The following is a 23,073-nucleotide window of genomic DNA, read 5'->3' as shown; positions in this document are numbered from 1 at the left end:
CACGTGTCTGACACTTTGTGCTCTAACGTCTTCACGACACGTTCAGTTGTGTCGTTATGATCTCGGTTGTGTAACTTTGTTTTTTGTAACGTGTGACATAACAACACATGCCAACGGTTGCGGTTAGGTAATGGTGCTAAGCTAACCGGAGCTAGCCTCGCGGTGCGGGTTCGATGGTCTCCTCCTCCTCCAGGCTGCGGATGGTCTGGCGCCACTTGGTGAACGGTCGCATGGGAGAGATGTCCTCCAAAACACAGCTGCCCACCCCGGAGACAGCGCTGCCCGGGCGGACGGACCCCATCGAGGTCTCCGGTAAGAACCGCCGCGGAGCCCCGTTAGCTTTAGCACGTTAGCTCCTGCAGTGACCTCACGGCAGCAGACACACACACACAGCTCGGGTTGTGTGTCTCCTGCAGGGTCCACTTCCTCCCGTGCGAGGAACTGGTGCAGCTGTCACAACTCCACATGTATGGGAATATAGACACATCATACATGTGCATGCATAGATCATGTGACACGTATGTTGTTCAAACTCTAAAGAAAACAACTTAACTTTCAACTACATCATATATAACTACAGTATATAACTGTGTAATACTACAGCAGCCTCTTGATGTTACTACAACAATACTCGTAATACTACAGCAGCCTCTTGATGTTACTACAACAATACTCATAATACTACAGCAGCCTCTTGATGTTACTACAACAATACTCATAATACTACAGCAGCCTCCTGATGTTACTACAACAATACTCATAATACTACAGCAGCCTCCTGGTGTTACTACAACAATACTCATAATACTACAGCAGCCTCTTGATGTTACTACAACAATACTCATAATACTACAGCAGCCTCCTGATGTTACTACAACAATACTCATAATACTACAGCAGCCTCCTGATGTTACTACAACAATACTCGTATAAAACTACAGCAGCCTCCTGATGTTACTACAACAATACTCATAATACTACAGCAGCCTCCTGATGTTACTACAACAATACTTATAAACTACAGCAGCCTCCTGATGTTACTACAACAATACTGTTATAAACTACAGCAGCCTCCTGATGTTACTACAACAATACTTGTATAAAACTACAGCAGCCTCCTGATGTTACTACAACAATACTATAAAACTACAGCAGCCTCCTGATGTTACTACAACAATACTTGTATAAAACTACAGCAGCCTCCTGATGTTACTACAACAATACTCTTATAAAACTACAGCAGCCTCCTGATGTTACTACAACAATACTCATAAAACTACAGCAGCCTCCTGATAGTACTACAACAATACTCATAATACTACAGCAGCCTCCTGATGTTACTACAACAATACTCGTATAAAACTACAGCAGCCTCCTGATGTTACTACAACAATACTTGTATAAAACTACAGCAGCCTCCTGATGTTACTACAACAATACTCGTATAAAACTACAGCAGCCTCCTGATGTTACTACAACAATACTCGTATAAAACTACAGCAGCCTCCTGATGTTACTACAACAATATTCGTATAAAACTACAGCAGCCTCCTGATGTTACTACAACAATATTCGTATAAAACTACAGCAGCCTCCTGATGTTACTACAACAATATTCGTATAAAACTACAGCAGCCTCCTGATAGTACTACAACAATACTCATAAAGCTACAGCAGCCTCCTGATGTTACTACAACAATATTCAGGAGGCTTCTCTCCCAGATGGGGAGCGTAGAAACTAAAAGCTGCTTCATCTTGCTTAGCTTCCATTTTGAGAACCCTGTCTAAAAGTTATCTTCACATCTTTAAGACATGAATAAGAAATAGATATGTGAAATGTAAGTCTAATCACACAATACAGTCAAACCTGATGTCCCAGTTCATCAGAAAACACACAAACTAAACACGTCTATGCTTTTTATTAGGTTATTCTGTCGATTTGCAGAATCCTGCTTAAATGAAAAAGGTCTCAGTCAGTGTAAACATGCTAATGACTTAGATACGAGTGTGTGTGTGTGTGTGTGTGTGTGTGTGTGTGTGTGTGTGTGTGTGTGTGTGTGTGTGTGTGTGTGTGTGTGTGTGTGTGTGTGTGTGTGTGTGTGTGTGTGCAGGAGAGTTTTTTATGTGTAAACAGACAGAGAGCAGCACTAAGTTGGCAGTCAGGGCAGTTGGCACCAACCTGGACCCTCTTCACTACAAGTGAGGCTGCTGAGTCCTGGCACACGATGAATAGATCTGCACTGGCACTGAGCATACACACACACACACACACACACACACACACACACACACACACACACACAACCTCTAACACCCTATAACATTATAAAGAGATAGATGACTAAAACAAACAGTAAGTCGTTGGTGTTTGGTTCGGTGTTAAAGAAACAGAAGGAAATACTGAGATGACGAGTTTCAATCACAGGCTTGTTTTTGGATATAGTTTGGATTTGGCTGGAGTGGAGTGGGGGTGTGGAGGGGTTAGGAGGGCGGGGGTCCATTGCGGAAGGACGATCGGGACGGTTGCAAGGGTTCAGACGGAGTGGCAGACATGCTGGAGCGTCGCCAGAGCTCCTCGGGAACGCTGCCACAATCGAGAGAAACGAAGAAAGAAGCACAGAGGACGGGAAAAAGCTGTGCCTGGAGTGGAGAGACCTGGCAGGGCTTCCCCTCCTTTGTCTGCCTGGCTCAGGGCTGCCGCGCCAGAGGAAATCAAGAAATGTCCAAACACAGTTGCAGTGGTGGTGGATGGGGACGAGCTCCGCCTCGCCTCCGACAGAAAGAAGGAAAAGTACTTCCAACGGACTGAAAACTCTTCTTCTGAAAGGGATACGGAGGAAAAAAAGGAGCCAAAACAAGCGTTTTTCCTTTTTTTAAATGAAATTCCGCATTGGAGCTATTGAATTTTGTGCAACGTGGCCGTAATTTCTCATGAGCTGACCTTTAATGTCAGCGGTAACAAAGAAGAAATTATGGAATTGCGTTTTTTGAGAGCCAAACAACATCCGTGAACTGGACGAGGACGGATGTGTGACTCCAACGGTTCCACTTGTAGCCAGAGGAAGGCCGACCACATGCCGAGCAAGAGGTCTGTCACTGAATGCTTGTTGGAACTGACTGTATCTGCTGGAAACATTTGTGTTTGTGTTCAAGTGTCTTGGGACGACATCAGTTTAAGTTTTGGAAGTAGAAACCTGGTGTGTTCTTCTGTTATTCAGAGAATTTTGTGTTTCTGTAAACTGATCTGAAGGTTACAAAGCAGGCCAAGCGAGGCCAGACGCCAGAAGACCACCAGTGCTTTTATATCGTTCATTATGCTGTTGACTCGGTTTCTTTTGAAATGGAGATGGATGTGATTCCTGAACTTTTAAATGTTTGACGCTTTTGACTGAAAATCATAGATGGTCGGGTCATAAATAATATTTGAGATCCAAAGAGATGGAAATGACTTTGCTAAGCCGGCTCTTTTAAAATGTCGTGTGACTTTGTCAACATTTGAGATATTGGACACACAAGTAGTAGCACATGTAAGTTTTAAAAATAGATTCTGAGCCAAAACAGTTTCAATTAGGGCTGCAGTTAGTATTTAGTTTCACTGATTGTCTTCAAATAGATAAATTGTTTTGTTTTTAAAGTATCAGTTTAGTGAAAAACCTTCCAGAGTCTGATATCGATTCTTTAAATAGCTTATGAATCCTCCACACTAAACTTTTTAAGATGGATGCAACTCACCGAGAAGTAACAAGAGTTCTGATTGGTCAGTTCTCTCTCTACCTACCTATCATTGGTCAGGGTCAATAGCTAAGTAACTTCTACGTTTACACACTTATTGGTCTGGACCCTCAAACTTTTCAGTTAAGTCTGAAGCAAAATAACGGGTGTGAAAGGTTCTTCGGACAAGGTCCAGACCAATGGACCCAACTTTAGTTTTTTTGGGATAGTTCGGATCAATTGCAGAAAGTTCACATTAAACACCAGAAGAAGGAGTTGGAGCACAAGGGGCTTGTTAACTTCAGATCCAGTGATATAATGTTTGAATGATGAGGACGTTCATTTTGCTGGTAGTAATACTGTTATACCATTTTTCTTAGTTAGTCAAACAAGTTAGTTAATACAATAGTGGAATTGACAACATGCCAGTATCAACGCACGCCGTCTACAAACCAATCAGTAAGCACGTGATGACGACAGGACGCACGTGTGTCAGACAAACTTCTTTAGTCCCTAAATTACAAAGTGAAACCAAAACTAACCAGATCCAATGGAAACAATTCAACAAACTCCTGAGTCTTGATTCAGACTCTCAGGTAAAGAAACGCCCCAAACCCCCGACTGCCAGACGAAGTGAAAGCAAAGAGCTAATGAAGAAGTTAATGTGATCCTCATCACCAGCTCCTGCAGATGTGTTCAGACGTACGGCAGCTGCTGTGTGCAGGTCTCTTAATTAGCAGGTGTGAATCATTATTTTTGCAGCTTGCTGTCGCAGAACGTGTGGTTTTCATACTGAGTCTTCGATCATGACAAATTAGGGATCATTGCCAATTTATAAAATAAACATATATTGGCCAAAATATTGATATTGGAAATGTGTTACTCCCTAATATTGGTATGATCATATGCCCCCAAAAATCCATATTGGAAAATGCCAGTCCTCAGCCATATCATCCAGAACCAGTATTCGACCTCAGTCATGCTGTTGTCCCTGAATGAGTCCAGGCTGCAGCCAGGTTTCAGGGATCACCTGGAGTAACACATTAAAGCTGTTTCTCTTGGATTGAACTGCCCGACAGTCACATAACGGTGTAATATTCCAGTGTCCAGTATCAGATTCACAGATCCGGTGCATCCAGGTGAGGCTGTGTATCTGCTTGTCCATCATGCGTCTCGTAAAGTGACTGTGCAGAGATATCGGGTTCAGACGGGCACTCTCTCTCTATCCATCTACCTTTTGTCACAGCCGTTACCTTGACAACACAGAGGGATGCCGGTGAATGAATGAGTGAGTGAGTGAATGATCGTGCGTTTGTGTGCGATTCCATCAGGCGGGTCCCTTTTGTTGTTTACACCACGGTCTGATAACCTTGACAGGGTGAACGTGACGGGCATCACAGATGTGGAGGAGCTGTAGAGAAAAGGATGGAGGTGAAAAGATGGAGGGGAAACAGCGGCTGAGAGTTTAACTGTGTCGGCACTCGGATCTTCAGCGTTAACGTTTAAACCCAGAAGATCCACAGAGACTCGTGATGAAACCAGTTTATACAGCGAACAAGGACTCGACAGGGATACTTAACAATCACACGAGAGTTTGAAGGTCGTGAACATGTCAGTACACATGGCAACGGCTTGAACACGGCACCGGCTCCCTGGTAAAAAGAAAGTCAGAGTGAGCCCAAGTCAGAATACAGCAGGTTTATCAGGATTCACAGGAAGTGGGCGCGTTGACCACGTTTCTAATACGCAACAGGATGAAACTCGCAGAAGAAGCCAACGAAGACGAGATTTGAGAACTTTGGGTGAAAATGGCCGACACCGGTGTTAATACGTCGTGAGCTCCCTCCTCGTTGATCTGCTCAGGTAACACTTCTCCTTTTCCTGTTGTTGTGAGCGTGTCTGCTTCCGAGCAGTGTCTACGTTCTTCTTATGTGAAAGGTTTGGACGATTGGGTCGCGACAATCTCCTGAGCTCCCCCCACCCCCCCACCCCCACCCACCCCTGCCAACAGTCCCCGTTCTTCAGAAGTACGTGTGGAGGCCAGAAAGCCATTACGTGAACACACAGACGTACCCAACAATTTGACAGATTCCATGTCTGAAAGGACCCAATCAGTCCTCCATCTTTTTTAAGTGCAAAGTGCGTTAAGTACTATTTCCTGCCCCCCCGCCTCGACCACACACTGTCTCACTGCTAATGGCTCAGAGTGATTGATCGAGTCAAACCCTCAGGGGATCACACACAAGCACACAGACACACACACACACACACACACACGGCTGTCAATCAAGCAGATGGTAATTCAATATTATCATACAGTTTATGGCACATGCACTTTGCTGAGCAGAAAAACGCAGAATCAGGATTTCACACAACGTTTTCTCACAGTGAGTGTGTCCTTTAGCTTAAAAAAATATACACATTATATGCGTGTCAGAAATGAACATTAATCTTCAGCACGTACAATATTCAGCTGCATTAAAACACCTGGTAACTGGTTTTAACGTTGTGGCCGATCAGTGACACGTGGATCCACGAAGGCTGACGATTCAGAATTAACTCACAGCAATGAAAAGTCAGAAGTCGTAAGAGAAGACGTCCTGTTTTCTCCTTTCTTTTGTCGATTTCACCAATCGGGCACCTTTAGGGGACTGATGTCTACGAGTGTGTGAGATGTGGTGTGGCTCGATTGAACTCAAGGGGACGGTTGGCGGTGGTACGTGCGTAACGTTTCGTTCTTTCGTCATTTCAGGATGTTGTTTTTTTTTACGACTACCTGCATATTTTGGATTCTGCAGCTTCCTCGAGACGACCTGCGCGTTTCCAGGCGAGCGCACGAGGCTGTCGGCAGCAGAACAATAAGGAAATCTCCGAGGGTTGTAATGATGGGCAGTAATAAAAAATGACGATGGCAATCAGAGCAGCTGATTTAGAGGCTCAGATAGAAGGAGAGAGAAGTAAATGGAGGGAGAGATATACGGGTGGAGGAGAGAGATGTAAAGGGAAGATGATAAGGACTGGGGTGCAGGAGGAAGATGAAGAAACCAGGCAATCAGAGAGGGAGACAGAGGAGGAGGAGGAGGAGGAGGAGGAGAGGGTGGGGGAGGTTACTTTGGAGATTTAATTGCAGTGCAGTTGAGGCAATCTTTTCTGTGTGTGTGTGTGTGTGTGTGTGTGTGTGTGTGTGTGTGTGTGTGTGTGCGTGTGTGCGTGTGGACTCTCCAATCTCCCTGAGCCAGACATTAGCTGCAGTGTTCATTTATCTCTGTCAGGTCTGGAGCTCCAGGGGGTGAGAAGGGGAGCCCTGCACGTTCAGCCCAGGCTCCTCTCTCCTGTCAGGGGCTGCGAGGCCCTGGCCTGGTCCGCTGCCCTCGGACATCCACATACAACTCAAACTCATTTCTATTCTGCTGATTGATGGACATATTATATGTTTTTACTGCCACGACTTCAACATAACTTGAAGTCAGCTGATGTCATGGCGTGTTCGTTGTTGTATCGTGTTCAGCAGATCGCCACGACAAGTTAACCGATTGGCCAACGCAAGATGTCCAGTCATCAACTTTTTCTTTGTGCCAGCCGCTGCAGGTTCAGTCTATTTATTCCGGGGCTCATCGGAGGTCACAGTGACCTTTGACCCCTGGAATCTAATCAATTTATCTTTGAGTCCAAGTGACAACTGGCTGCAGATATCATGTGTAAGAGACTCAAAGCATGTGTTGTTGAATGTGTTGTCTCAGGAAATTGAAAAGATAATGTTGATACAAGGTGAAAAATAGGTTTGGTCACCGTGACGATCACCTAAATCTGAGAAGTTCATCTGTGAGTCCAAAGGTTTGTGCTGAATTCGAACAAATGACCTCAAGACATTCTAATCAGCTCATCCGTGAGTCCGTCTCAACGTTTGTATCAATCTTTAGGAAAATGTACAAATAGAAACGGACTGTGACGCAGCATCCTGACTCAGCACTTTGTTCACAGTGAGGTGCGTGTGTGTGTGTGTGTGTGTGTGTGTGTGTGTGTGTGTGTGTGTGTGTGTGTGTGTGTGTGTGTGTGTGTGTGTGTGTGTGTGTGTTCAGAATGACGATGCTGGTTTATCTCGGATGAAGAGAAATGTAGAGACGCTCAGCTCTTTCTTTATAAACCTTAATAAATCTCTGAGATGCAAATTCACAGAATCAATAATCCTGGTAATGATGCAGTTTCGATGCCATTTTTTTTACCACAAATGCACTGCTGACCAGTTTATTTCGTCTTGGTTTCTGTGGTCTCACTACGGAAAATTAAAAAGTGATGGAGGATGTGATGAAAGGATGTGAAGATAAAGCGGAGAGCGCCGAGAGCTGATTGGCTGATTCTGGAGCAGTTCTGCCTGCCTTTACACACACATGTAGGCCTGAGCTGAAATAGAGCAGCACTAATGTGTGTGTGTGTGTGTGTGTGGTGTGTGTGCGTGTGGTCCACAGATGTCACCATGAATAAAGGCCTGTTCTGTGATCAGGCTTATTATTGTGACAGGATTTAGGGAGCTGGAGAAGAGTCTGGGAGGCAGGCTGGTTAGTCACACACACACACACACACACACACACACACACACACACACACACACACACACACACACACACACACACACAGTGTACCCAAAATGAAGTGGCTTGCAGTTTGAGTGGCCTGAAGTGCTTTCTAACCTCTTTCGCTGCTCTTTGCTGCCATTTTGAAGAAAATGTGTTGCCAGTGCAAACAGTCACGAACTGGCTTTCACAGCTGATTCTGCTCACGAAGAGAAACATAGATCTTGTGAATATCCTGTGGGATTATATCTGCTGGTCTGGTTTAACATATAGTGGGACGTATTTCAGCAGAAGTGTTTTCTTAATTGTAATGCAAGGTTAAAGAATGCTGTGAAAGTACCATAAACACACACACACACACACACACACACACACACACACACACACACACACACACACACACACACACACACACACACTCGGCCTCACACCCAAGAATTAAATTAATCAACAAGAAGCGTTGTTATCGTTCCCACTGAGATGAAGGCGACTACGAGAACCGGCGTTTCAAAGAAACTTGAAATAATTACTTTCCAGGAAAATGCTGTCGTATATACTGTGTGTGTGTGTGTGTGTGTGTGTGTGTGTGTGTGTGTGTGTGTGTGTGTGTGTGTGTGTGTGTGTGTGTGTGTGTGTGTGTGTGTGTGTGTGTTTAAAGGAAAAGATAACGTTGAGGTTTTCCTTTTCTCTCTCTCTCTCTATTTCATGTGTTTTACAAATGATTTGCCTCTTATGTCACAGTTTATACCTTTTTATTTATTTCATTATAATCTAGTTCTGCTGTGGTTAGCCGTGTGCAACATCCTCGCTTATCGACAGAGAAGCTGCAAAGAAGCACTGTGTGTGTGTGTGTGTGTGTGTGTGTGTGTGTGTGTGTGTGTGTGTGTGTGTGTGTGTGTGTTCCACAGTGATATCTACAGTTTGAATCTAAAGAAACATTTCAGATCTTACATACGTTTCGAGGTAGAGATGGAAATAGATGACAGAGCTGATTTGCATCTTCTAATGCTACCTACCTGTGTTTTATTCCTCCATGCACACACACACACACACACACACACACACACACACACAGAAAGAGAAAGCTGTTACATTCATTAGTATTCTGTCTGGACTTATTGTCTTTCCCCACTGACATTAACATTTAAATTGTTTATCTGTGTGTGTGTGTATATATACATATATGTTTGTGTGTTGTGTGTATCTACGTGTGTGTAGCCAGTAATGAACATGCCTTCGCTTGTCCCTGAAGGCAGCCATTAGGAACACGCACACACACACACACACACAACACACACACACACACACACACACACACACACACACTCACACACACTGAGCAGTAGTGTGAGAGGAGGGGGATGGAGGAGTATTTGTACCAGTAATAAGATGGAGGATCTAAAATGTTCATGTTGGAATCATGGAGATGTGCACGTTGTTAAAGGCTTATGGTGCTTTTATTTTATAGTCATTTCTATGTGTCTGAAAACGGTATCATATATTTTCTCTGCACTGCTAGAAAAGGCAGAATATATATGAATATCTTGATTTTTCACATTTAAAAATGTAAATATTTGGATCCTACGGAGTGAATCTATAACCTGAGAAAGTATAAAACACCACAGAGAATGAGTGCCATTAACAATAAGGTAAATTTAAATGAAAAACATACACGTGTGGTCAAAAAACATAAACATTACACCAGATGTTACAAAGAAAAGGCAAAATGAGTTTGTTCATTTAAATTCTGATGTATTCTGATTACACATCACTACACATCAAATGGTTTTTAATGTTTCCCCCCCCCCTCTGTCTATGTGTGTATCTCAACACATTGAGATGCTAATAGTGTGTTCAGTCTGACAGTGCTAACAATAGCAACACTGCACAATGGAGGCTAAGTGAACGGGGCTGTCGAGGGACTGAAGGTGAGGAGCCGCAGTCGTTTCCTCCCCGACGTCCAATCACTGAAGCTGCAGCTCCGCAAACCTTCCTCCCTCGGAACGTGTGTGTCTGTGTGTGTGTGCGTGTGTGTGTGTGTGTGTGTGTGTGTGTGTGTGTGTGTGTGTGTGTCAGTCGCACACTGACTCTGCAGGATGAAACGCTGTAATCAGAATAACAAGAACGACTCAGAGAATCATACGACGTGTGTGTGTGTGTGTTTTCCGAGTTGAAATCATGCTTTGTACAAAATGTTAAATTCAAACTGATGATTACAGATTTATTTTTTCAAAGTTTGTGTGTTTGAAGCGCTGCCGACTGGCTGCCACTTCCCATCTGGCTGCTTTTGTCTATAGGCATGTTGCCCCTCGTGACACTTACGCTGCCATGCATAAAGATTGTGTGTGTGTGTGTGTGTGTGTGTGTGTGTGTGTGTGTGTGTGTGTGTGTGTGTGTGTGTGTGTGTGAAGAAGCGGGAGGATGTAAGGAGGGAGGATCCAGATGTTGGGTTCATTCTCGTCCTCCTCTACCCCATTTCATTTATTTTAATCCATGTCCCTCCCCCACAGCATCGTACAGCAAGCCATCTGCACACACACACACACACACACACACACACACAGCCTCCAGCATGTTATAACGCTGATGCGTGTTAGCGCAGCCAGGTGGCTGGGTGGCCTCAAATGGTCCTCATGCACCTCTGGCTCTGTGCTGATTGGAGTGAATTCAGCTGCTATGAAATTATGCAGAGCTGCTCACCACTGTTTAAGTGGGTCAACGGTGTGTGTGTGTGTGTGTGTGTGCGTGTGCGTGTGCGTGTGCGTGTGTGTGTGTGTGTGTGTGTCCCATATGCGAATTCAGTGCTGTAGTTTGTGTTTTCTTGTTTTGCTGGTGCAGGCTCATTAAAAATGAAATGTTTGTTTGAAACCCACTGTTCCTCCCAGACGACGGCTTATTAATGTGGTTTCACCAAATCATTCATTTGGTGTGTGGGAGAATTTAAACCTCTGTGGAACTTCCTGTACTTTCATTACAGAGTCAGGAGATAACACTTTTCTATTCTTGGGGAAAAACCGAGCTTGTGTATAATTAAAAAAGACAACGGCATAAAAACAGGTGCATGAAGTTTCAGAGCAGCGCTGCTGTCTTGTTCTCTCCTGCTGGGGCCGAGCGATACAGTAACATGTGGAAATAGATTGAATAGAGCAGAAGACGACATTCCTCTCGTGTTATAACTTCACCTACAGCTCTAATCTTCAGAAAACTTAACTTTTCCTCAAAAGATAAGCGTCATAGACCATCATAGATTATTAATCCTGCCTTCATGTTCATAACCTCTGTCTCTGTCTTACTTTTCTCCCGCAGCCAAACATGACGTGAACGGCAACAAGACTATTCCACCTTTCCCAGAGGGGACGGAGATGGTCATGTTTGGTAAGTGTCCTTTAAAAAAAAATTCACATTTATGGGTTGAACATGGCTCATAACGCCACCTAGTGTATTAAACTGTCTTTGACCTTGGAGGGCCCAGTGCCTACGTAGAGTTTGCTAGCTCTCTACGTCACGATGCTACCTCCCTACGGGCACGCTCACACCGTTTGAACCGCTCCAGATATCGAACCCTCGGGACCACCACGCTCGTCCAACACAGTCGCCTCAGCCCTGGCTGTCTCGGCAGCAGTCGCCTGGGCCAGCGGTTCAAATGGCTCGGGGCGACTGGACTTGGCCGAAACTTCACACGACATTTCTGTTGCGATAGTGTGTGTGCTGCTACTAGAGTCGTGGCCGTCTAGACAACCGAGATAACTTAGCTGCAGCTAATTGGTATTTCCAGGGAAACGCACTCCAGCCTAAACTTATGTCTGAAGTTAATTTCTTCTCTGTCAAATTGCTTTTTGTGTCGTTCTGTTGACTTCTCCTTTCTGCTCCTGAAGGCATGGGCTGCTTCTGGGGAGCCGAGAGGAAGTTCTGGAGTCAAAAAGGAGTTTATTCCACCCAGGTGGGCTACTCTGCAGGATGCACACCTAACGCCACCTACAGGGAGGTCTGCACAGGTATAGCCCCCGCATACTGACACACCCCCCCCTCACACTGTGTGCTGGACACTGTGTTTTCTACTGAGAGTCAATAGATTGTGGAAAACAAGATACAAATAAACAGAGCAGGGAATCATTTTCCCCCAGGCCCTATTATAGTGGGGCATGGATTAGGATGCTATTGATGCCTGACCACTCTGAGCAGACTGTGTGTGTGTGTGTGTGTGTGTGTGTGTGTGTGTGTGTGTGTGTGTGTGTGTGTGTGTGTGTGTGTGTGTGTGTGTGTGTGTGTGTGTGTCTGTGATGCGTGTCCAGACCTCCCAGTGACTCCTCCAGCCAGTAATGAATCCATCATTAGACCTGCACCACCGCCTGTCTCCCTCTCTAACTTAGTTTTACTCTCCCAAACACTCACAGAACAAGTGTCTGTCAAACCGGGGGAAAAGGTTCACTTGATTAATTGATAGAAAAGTCTCGTGCCCTGGTGAAGAAGAACAGAGCGAGTCTCTGGACCCGCACGCCGGTGGAAAGATGGACGTGTGTTGTTTGTTTAACACAGTGACTTGGCAGAGCGTTGAAAGATGGAAGCTTGGCTAAAATCAGGTGCTTCTCACACCTTCACGTCTTCAGGAGAAACAAACAGAAGATGCTGATGAGGATGTGAATATTCATTGTTGGTTAAATATTTACACACACACACACACACACACACACACACACACACACACACACACACACACACACACGCTCCACGTCCACACACACAACACACGTTTATTTTTTAAAACCATTTAAAAATGATTTCAAAGTGATCTCCGTCGAGATGAGCTCTGTCATCAAGGAAAAGGAAGAAACTATTCAGTCTTTATTTTATATTTATAAACGTAACTTAAAGCTGCACTAATCATAGTTATCGACTATAAATGCAATGCAAAACAATATATTACAGACTCAAACAAAAACATGGATTATTGTCTGAATAAAGTAAGATTACAAGGGTGGGAAGTCTTATTATTTTAGGTTATACAGGTTTTTGCTCTGCCAACGTTTGGAGAATTTCATATTGCATTTCTGCCAATAGACCCCTGACACAGCCGCCCTTTAAGAGAGGAAAAGACAAAAGCATTGTTTTGAGTCTCAGGTTTCATAACTCAAAAAACTTTCCTACACACCCGGTCCCTGGTCTGTGAAGAGTCTGAGCTTTCATTACGTTTTCTTTTTTACTTTATCTGTGAGAAGTTGTGGGTTTTTTTCAGGAGCCAAAGTGCAAACGTCAGAATAAAACTTCTAGAATCTGTTTTGACAGGTATAGTTTTCCGTTGGCAGGCAAATCGAAACTGATGAGATTCAGAAACTGAAACTCTGGCAGCGTAACAGGCAAAGACTGAGGAATGAGAACAAATAACTAAACCAACAATGAGACAGAGTCATTTCTAAGTAAAACAGGAAACAACAAGTTCAATGTCCAAGTCCAGAGTCATTCAGAAGTCCTTTACATTCCAACATTTATATAGATTGAATAATAATAAGACAACTCTGCAGTTAAATGTACATTAAGTGGACGGAGGATCTCTGCAGCTTTATTTTTCTATTTCGGTTCCAACCACCACTTTATTTCTCGTCCTGTCCAAGAATGAATTTATTCCTGTGAGATCTGCCCGGTGAGGCATTAATTTAATATCGACCGCCGCTTTGTCTCCGTTCAACCAATATCTACCGAAGGAATCCATAAGTCCTGATATTAAAAAAGTAATAAGACGGACAGCGAGCGACGGAGATAGGAGCGGAGGCAGAGACGGAAGAAGACGAGGTTCAGCGTAACGGGTCGTACTCATTACCGACACCAGCTGCTATCTGTCTGCAGGAGTCAGCGTTTCCTGACGTGACAATTAGCGGCGTGGATCACGTGGACCTTTTTAAGGAAGGGGCCTGTTTCTTGAATTATCAGGTGATTCAGTTTTGATTGAATTCCATAATATACCAAAATACTCCCAAGGACGACTGAGGGGTACCTTCTGTTTTTTTGGGATAGACCTTCGGACCATTTGCAGGAAGTTGAGACAGAAACTATTGAAGAAGAGATAGAAGCTGAAGGGTTTGTTGTGTGTGATCAATCAAAGACCTCGAGTTGAGACTGTTTTGCTTGACGTTCACCACACGGAAATGTTTGTGACATGATTTACTAGTCGAACTTCGTGGAATTAAACCCATTTGTTTGTATTGCGCAGGTCGAACCGGCCACACTGAGGTGGTGAGAGTCGTCTTCCATCCCGAGCGGATCAGCTTCGCCAACCTGCTGAAGGTTTTCTGGGAAAGCCACAACCCGACTCAAGGTATGAGACAGTCTGTGCTTTTAAACAAGCTTCGTTTTACTGAGTACAGTTAAACTGAAGAGATGAAACCCCCGAGATTTCAAGAATGATGTCGTAAAAGTGCCACTTTGCTCTCGTACCATTGCCGTTACTCTTGATTTCTTGTTTTCCTCTTTCAGTCTCTCGCCCTCGTACTCCGATGTAGTTCTGTGTTGTCTTATTGCTTTGACTATTGAAACGTTCTAAACAAAGAACTTTGCGTTTCCCTCTAAGTTTTTCAGACATTGTTGGTTAATTATCTTGTGAAGAAACTTCTGATTCACCCAGATCCACTGTCTGCTGATACACTGGAGGCAGAAATTAGAAATTGGCTAAAAGTGTGGAGCCAACGAAACAGGCTGAGCAGCTGAGAGGGAAATGATGAAATGATAAATGATGAAATGATAAATGATGAAATGATCGGATCACAGGAAAAAACAAAACTGCGTTCGGTTCTGCCAAGATAGACGAGTCTTATTTTTGGAAACACTTCTGGCTGTTTCCAGATGATGTGATGTTCTCTCTGCCAGGATGAAAGCACCTCATGTGAAAATCCTCAAACGTGTGTGTGTGTGTGTGTGTGTGTGTGTGTGTGTGTGTGTGTGTGTGTGTGTGTGTGTGTGTGTGTGTGTGTGTGTGTGTGTGTGTGTGTGTGTGTGTGTGTGTGTGTGTGTGTGTGTGTGTGTGTGTGTGTGTTCAGGGATGCGTCAGGGGAACGATACTGGGACCACGTACCGCTCCGCCATCTACACCTACACAGAGCTGCAGCTGGAGGAAGCCTTGGCCTCCAGAGATCAATACCAGCAGGTAGACGAGTCTTCATCTGTTAATCACTCCATCATCATCATCCTCCTCATCAGCTCCTGTCCACTCCTCATCCATTTGTATTTAATCTGTCTCTTCTCTCTGAGCACCCCCCCCCCTCTGCTGCACATCCCTCTTTCCATCAGTCTGCATCAGAAACACTTCTGATGGCAGCAGATGGAGACTGACATGTAATGGATTTGTCTGCATGTGCATGTAACACTCGCCATATATACCCATATGCTGTTTTTAAGTGAACACACACACACACACACACACACACACACACACACACACACACACACACACACACACACACACACACACCTCTCCCTCTCTCTCGAACTCTCTCTCCTGCTGAGACTTCTGCACCACCATGCCACCAACAGGGCTTGTTGCCATGGAAACTGACGAGGAAGAGGCTACTCTATTCAACTCTATTCTTTTCTATTCTATTCCGGTGTAGTCTGGTCTTTTTGTTCTCTGTGCTTCTTCCCCTCGTTCACGTCTCTCTTTTTTTCCGTCTCAAAGCTCGTTCCTCTCGACAGGGTTTGTCTCTCGGAGCAAAATCCTGGTTCTGGGCTTCAGGATCTTTAACGGACGTGAAACCATAAAGCAAAACCGCAGTTTTCATGCAGACATGCTCGGTCATTGGAGCGTTATAAATGCCCTGAGTATTTAAGTGGGACATTTATAGCGGAGACACGTGTCCAACGGAAAGGAGGAGGGAACATGTAGGAACACTGAGAGACCGAGACACTGGTGTAGATGAGGAATATGCTGACAGGTGGAAAATACAGGGAGTGGGGGGGGGGGACTGAAAAAGAAAAGCAGACGCACGTGAGGTTCAAAGTTCAAAGCTCGGTCACCAGGGAACAAAGGACTTATTTTGAGTGAAAGGAAATTAATACATATTCTTAAACTTTTATTCTAACAATTTTTTATTTCTTCAGCTCACAAGAACAAGATTTGCTGTAACAAGTCATTTCTTATAGTTTCAGGTGTTGTGAACATTTAAATATCTTCACTCTATTATTACCGTTAATTAAAGGACAGTTTCAGCTTCGTATATTTGTTCAATCCCTTTGAGGGAAGATCAAACCGCTGCAGCTGCTGATATAAAAGCATCGTTTGTGATGCTCACAGCTTTGTGTCTGTATTTGTGTGTCCGTGTGTGTGTGTTTGTGTTTTGATTGGTTATGGCCAGAAGCTCTTATCCACGATGGTCGTAGATTGACAGATGCTCACAACAATTTCTATCTGTCTTTAAACTGTGACGAGTCCACGGATAGATTCTTCTTCTCCTCGTCGATCCATCGAAATCGCTCTGTGTTTTGTTTCCGCTCTTTTTTCTCCTCACCAGATTGCCTCCCCCACCCTCTCCCATCTTGTGTGTGTGTGTGTGTGTGTGTGTGTGTGTGTGTGTGTGTGTGTGTGTGTGTGTGTGTGTGTTGTGTGTGCTTTAGCCTTGCACTCCATGCCAAACCATCTGGGCCTTAAATCTGTCCTCCACAAAAATCGCTTTAGTTGCAAAACTAACACAACCACACACACACACACACGACAACAACCACACACACACACGGGTTTGTTCACATTATGTTTTGGCTTCTTTTTAATGTTCTTAACTCTGTATTTGGTCTGAGGTCGTCTGTATCGTGTTTCCTACAAATATGAGCATCTTTGTGCCAGAAGCCACGAGGACGTTTCACAGACTGTAAATAAAGACGGGCGGAGTGTCGCTGTCACTTCCTCCCGTTGTAGGAAGTGAAGCCATTATCTCAGATACTGGCGCCGCCATTTTGCTCTTTAAAATTCTCCAGAGAACCTGAAGCATTTCTCTGATCTGCAGCGAGTTCGAGACACAATATTGAGGCAGGAAAGTACAGAATTGTGGCTTTTTACTCAGTTCAGCATCCTTCCTCCCACCATCCAGAAACTAAGCCAAATTATCCCCGGACTCGAACGCTGCCATCCTGCACATTTGGATTCCCCGCTCGACCAATCGCTGCAGACGTAGATTCTCTGGAGGATTCACAGCGAGCGCGTGGGAGTGTTTCTTACAGACGCAAAACAAGAAAGAACACAAATATGTCAGGATGAAACAGAGCAGCGTAGAAGACGCCGGCGGAGATGACGACTTGGAGGTTTTCCACGTCCGGACAATCTCCTGCTGCTTTCTTCATATGTGAAAGACCAACCACACACATCAGTGTGATAAGAACCACCGAAATGGACAGACACCTTCTTTGAGAAAACATTTTTCAATGTGTACTTTGACATTTGAGTTTGGTCCATGTCCCTTCTGCTAACATGGAGAAGCCGGGGTTTATGATGTATACTTAGGGGGGGGCTGTTGCGTCGTCCATCTTTATACACAGTCTAGAGTTCATCCCTTCCCTTCGCTCACCCACCCACACGGACTCTCTGTGAAACGAGTTCACGCTCATCCTTCCGGAGGATGAAGCCTTCGCAGGTCGACTCACTTGTCTTTGCCTCCGCAGTGGCCGCTCCTTCTTCCTCCTCCCAAACAAAGTGAAAATGTAAAATGCATCACAGCACAGAGGATTCTTTCCCAGGACGCACCTAGCAGACACTTCCTGAATCCTCATTAATATCCGCTCTGATCCTCGGAGTCTCTCTCCCCGTCTCCCTTCCAGCCACATTTCATACGCCCGAACGTAAAACATGTAGAGGACAAAGTGAAATAGAGATGGAGGAGGAGGAGGAGAGGAAGTTAAGGTGATGGAGGGAGGCAGGAGGATGGAAAAGAGAGAGAGAGAGGGAGCAGTGTGGTTAATTTGGTGTCAGGGTATTGACTTCGCCACCTGGCTTGATTGTATTGTTCACGCAGAGAGTGATTGGGGAATTTGGTGTGTGTGTGTGTGTCTGTGTGTCTGTGTGTGTGTCTGTGTGTGTGAGTGTGTGTGTGTGTGTGAGGTACAACAGCACTGCAGATAATTACCTTGCAGGCGGCTGGCGGTTGTCTGCAGCATGAAAGGAGCCTCCCTTTTCTTCTCCTGCCTCCTACCCATCATTAGGGTGTGCACTGCATCTAAAACGGCAGATGGAAGAAGAGTGTGTGTGTGTGTGTGTGTGTGTGTGTGTGTGTGTGTGTGTGTGTGTGTGTGTGTGTGTGTGTGTGTGTGTGTGTGTGTGTGTGTGTGTGTGTGTGTGTGTGTGTGTGCTCTTTATGTAATAGTGTGTGCTCGCTCAGTGGGTGCAGCATGGGTGCTAAAGCAGTGTGTACTCATTGTTCTGGCATCTCTTTCTCTCTCCTGCTACATCTTCCTCTCGTGAACGTTCATATTTCTGCTGCCCAGCACCGAACAGCTGCTTCTCTTCTCCTTCCCTTTCTTCTTTGTCTATGAAAATCCCTCTCTGGCACTTTGTACCACGGCGGCTTCACCTTTCCTCTGTTCCTCTTGTTCCCCGTTTCTCTCTCCCCGTGTCTCGCGGGTGCTTATCGCTGTTGTTCACGTGTCCCTGCTTTACCGGCGCAGTCAAGGTATTTGCATTCCAAATGAGCAATCTACTTCTCCGACATGCAAATGAATGGATGTGAATTATGCATTTATAGCCGGCTGCTAACACAGCAGAAGGGAGGATGTGTGCGGAGGCCATTAGAGCAGCATAATGGAGAATGCAGTCATTCTGGGTATCACAGGTAGCAATGGATTGAAGTCAGTGCTTCTAGTTTCCACTTAAAGAGCCTGTAGCCACTTATATTCATTATCTGAGAGGGACTGTCACACTTTAATGTGTTAATACTTCAACCTTTAGAATAATAGGAGGCTCTGAAAAGACTGTTGTCGCAGTTAACTTGGATTCACAGCAGCTACTGTGGTTTTCAATCATGACGACCCAGGAAAGCAACATGTCAGTTTTGTCAAACGACTCCTGAAGCTTCCTTTATGTTTATGACCTTCATCTTTATGTTTTGCGTGCACCAAACTCATTATTTGGCAAATAAATCACAATTAGCTTCATGCTACGTCCGGAGTTGTGGAGGTAATGGGCGACGAAGACGCTTTAAAGCTTCAATGTGCAGAAAAACATCTGTTTAAAACGTTAATAACATTCAAATCCAAAGGTGAGAAACAGATTGTCCTGCAATTCCTCCAAAAGTGAATAGTGAGAAGTAAAATGATCCCCGATGTGGGATCAGTAAAGTTGATCTTATCTGAAAAGTCTTCCAGAAGATGTGAGAAGACCGATTTGCTGCAGTTTATGGACGACACGTTTCCACTTCCTCCTGCTGAGCCTTGGTATCCAGGTCCGCTCGACCAATGACATTTCACCCTATTTTTATTGGTTTGACCTTCTGTCAGATTCTCTAAGAGCCGTGTGAAACCTCAGCTTCTGCTTTGACTCTCAGGAATCTCTAGTTCTGTGGTTGTGCTGTGATGAGCAGATCATTTAAACGCTCCGCTCCGACTGGGCAGAGGTTTTCTGACGTAGTTTACGTACGACACTTGTTTCCAGAGACAGAAAAGCTTTCAACACGTGTTTTAACACAACAGTGACCCAGCTCGTCTCAGACTGACGATCCTGTATCTTCACTGCGGATCAGCGCCGAGCGGAGCACCCGCCCTGCCTCAGTTTCTGTGGGAATCAAACCAGCGTGATTGGCTGGCTCGCATTGCGTCAGAGGACACTTGCACAAAGTTGAGTCTTTCTCAACTTCTCCTCCGTAGTCGCCGCCGGGCGCCTTTTAAAATCTCTTTAACTCAACAATGAGAATCAGCCTATCACAGTAATAGGTTTTGATTATGTCTACGTGAATGTTCCCATTATTCCTACATGCGAACATTAGTGGGTGAAACTTTCTTTGGATGATTTTCTGATGTTGTTCTTCTCTGACTCTGAGACAAGAGGAGTTATCTGAAGTGTCTCTGTAGATAACTAAACGAGTGGGAGACGCAGTAACTCACTGGACTCTGACATCTTTTCACTGACGTCATCTTTGTCAAGCGCCATAAGAATCTGATTCTCTACAACCAAAACAGTGAAAATATGATATTTCCAAAGGCTTTTACTCTGTGTTGTTGCTTGAATTTAAGTTTAACTAATTATTCACACTGTGGTAATGAGAAATCCTTAAGTTTTCAATTTTTGTATTCACAATTGTCTCTGGAATACTTTCACACGTAATTAAATCTTCTGAAGTCGTGCCATAATGAAGAAGTTGCCAACTTTGCCTTTAATTTTCTCAGAAATTCTGCGGGAAAATCCTATGAAAGTTAACACACAGACAGTGGGGGGGAATATCTGTGTCACCACTCAAGGTTGTTTTTTAAATAATATTTAATATGAGCACGTTTTGATCCTGCAGAGCTTTAGTCTCACTTTGTCTTTTTCTCGTTCTACTGTAATTTGATTTGACTTGGTTCCATTACAAGTTATTTTATCTCCTCTTTCTTCTGTTAAATGTCTCTTTTCTTTGTCTTTGTATAGAATATCCTTCTGAATATCATAATTCCGGCCTGAATCTCAAACTGCAGCTTCGACAGAAACACAGAACCCCGGCCTGACTCACCGCTGCGCTCTACCTTCACACTACTTACTCAAATTAAATTGTGGTGTCAGTACAGTCATGGTGGGAAGTGTTCACAGGAGCTGATGGATCAAGCAGCGGGGAGCAGACACTCTCTGGCCATTAAAAGACGAACACGCCAACGTTACAGCTTTTTGTCTCTTTGGTATTTTCTGCTGTTAAAGCATCGCCGACCCTGTGGGTTTGTTTGCTGACATGTTCTTTAACAACTTGCGTGAGCTGACGTCAATGAAGTTAAAATGGTTTTCTAACAATTAGCTCTCACTAACTATTAGAGGCACCAATGTGTGAAATTACCCATCACAGCTTTAGGCCTGATTGTTTTTGGTACTAAAAATACACAGAGAACTTTTTTTTATTATTTCCCCCGGAGGAGTTCATTCCAAATCAAACTGCCTGAGAAGATTTCTCCCATTTAACACTGAGCCTGTCTGAACATTTACTTTATGACAAATGCACAAATCTAAACGTCCAGAACAGAAACAGTACTAAAGTGTTTCCTGTTACTTTTACGTCCTGTCAAACCAGCGAACGTCTGTTCTCTGTAACTTTGGTGAGTGGGTTCGAAGCTGAACTGGAGATCAGTTGAAAAGACTCTGAACTTATTAAAAACCTGAGTTTATCTCCAATATTCAGCAGGAAACTGTTAAAACATGAAGAATTCTGAACAGAGTTTGGTGGATTTGTCACAGCAGCAGCTCTTCTGGTTCAGGAAGCAGAGGATCATGGGTAATATCCAGCGTTCAGAGTCGGGTTCGGTAGAGAAACTGTCCTTTCTTGTATCGTGCCAGGACCACGAACAGCAGGTCGGCTCTTAAAAGGGAAAACGTGTAAATGTCAAACCCAATTCAGCTCCACGACATGTTTAAATATAAAACTCTGCTGTAAACATGCATGCACACGTGCACAAAATCACAGAAACACTCTTCCACCGGCAATGAAACTTTCATAAGTGTGTGTGTGTGTGTGTGTGTGTGTGTGTGTGTGTGTGTGTGTGTGTGTGTGTGTCTTTTCATGTTCATTTCCCTTTGTCTTTTACCCACACGCCATCTGGTTGAGTAGTTTTTATCACGAGGAGGAGAAAGTGTCATCCCCAACTGATTCTTCTGCGTACGTGTGTGTGTGTGTATAGTGTGTATAGTGTGTATTTGTACCACAATGCTTGCAGCTACACACGTGCTTTCGCATAACCGGATTAATTCCATCTCATGTTTCCAGTGTGAAGCCCTGAAAAGTGTCGTCCAACTGGAAGTCACATTCTTCTTTTGTGTGAAAAGCCGGATCCCTGTGTTTTGTTTTCATTTGAAATCCAGACGATTAAAGGCGACGTGTGATTTTCCTCCAGGTCCTGACGGAGGGCGGCTTCGGTCCAATCACAACAGAGATAGCCGAAGTCAAGCCGTTCTACTACGCTGAGGATTACCACCAACAGTACCTGAACAAGAACCCAGACGGATACTGTGGCCTGGGCGGAACCGGAGTCTCCTGCCCAATAGGAATCAAGAAGAAGACTTAGATTGACAGTGGCAGGGATTTCTTTTAAGCTTTAAAATGCCTACAAATGCAAAAAACCTGATTTATTAAATATAACTGCATGAAGCTTCTATGATGCGTTGGGGCACCACATAGCACCGGCCTCTTATCTACAGCAGCTGATAAAGTAAGAGTGTCAGTAATGGAACGGCTCAATCTTCTTGAAAACAACAGACGTGTGTTCCTCATTGGAAACGTGATGAGCAGTGCTGCTTTCTGTCGACGTGTGTCAATCATGACCCGTTTTTATATCATCAAATAACCAAACTTTCTACCTGGAATGACACAACACATTTATTTGACTCCATGTCCCATCTGCTAACATGGAGGAGGCAGGGTTTATAACCCATACTGCAGCCAGCCACTAGAGGGGGACACTTTTTTGAGCCGTCATATCGTCCATCTTTCTCTACAGACTTTGGGAAAATCTGCAAAAATGTCATATTTTCTCTGGTTTGAGCTCCAGAAGAAGATCGTGATTTGTTTTGTTCAGCTTGTTTTATGATATTATTCTTTTTAAACTGATGTAGTTTCATAGTTTTGATCATTAAAGCATTAACAAATTCTCA

At 44.3% G+C, this 23,073-nt stretch overlaps 1 protein-coding gene across 2 annotated transcripts; it reads left to right on the top strand.

The window, feature by feature from the left end:
• The first annotated feature begins 2 nt into the window (after positions 1 to 2).
• Positions 3 to 23,073, top strand: msra (methionine sulfoxide reductase A). 2 transcript variants are annotated; one of them, XM_035143903.2, is made up of 6 exons: positions 3 to 312; positions 11,589 to 11,657; positions 12,158 to 12,277; positions 14,488 to 14,592; positions 15,311 to 15,417; positions 22,317 to 23,073. In XM_035143903.2, the coding sequence occupies exons 1-6, from the start codon at positions 174 to 176 to the stop codon at positions 22,485 to 22,487; spliced, it is 711 nt and encodes a 236-aa protein (XP_034999794.1). In that variant the 5' UTR covers positions 3 to 173; the 3' UTR covers positions 22,488 to 23,073. The 2 variants fall into 2 exon arrangements, with proteins under 2 accessions (XP_034999794.1, XP_034999795.1); XM_035143904.2 differs by lacking the exon at positions 3 to 312 and adding an exon at positions 2,634 to 3,088.

The sequence above is a fragment of the Hippoglossus stenolepis genome, chromosome 20, assembly GCF_022539355.2.
Source record: "Hippoglossus stenolepis isolate QCI-W04-F060 chromosome 20, HSTE1.2, whole genome shotgun sequence".
NCBI classification, from domain to species: Eukaryota; Metazoa; Chordata; class Actinopteri; order Pleuronectiformes; family Pleuronectidae; genus Hippoglossus; species Hippoglossus stenolepis.
The sequence above is the reverse complement of the archived record's forward strand: the minus strand, read 5'-3'. Positions and strand labels throughout refer to the sequence as shown.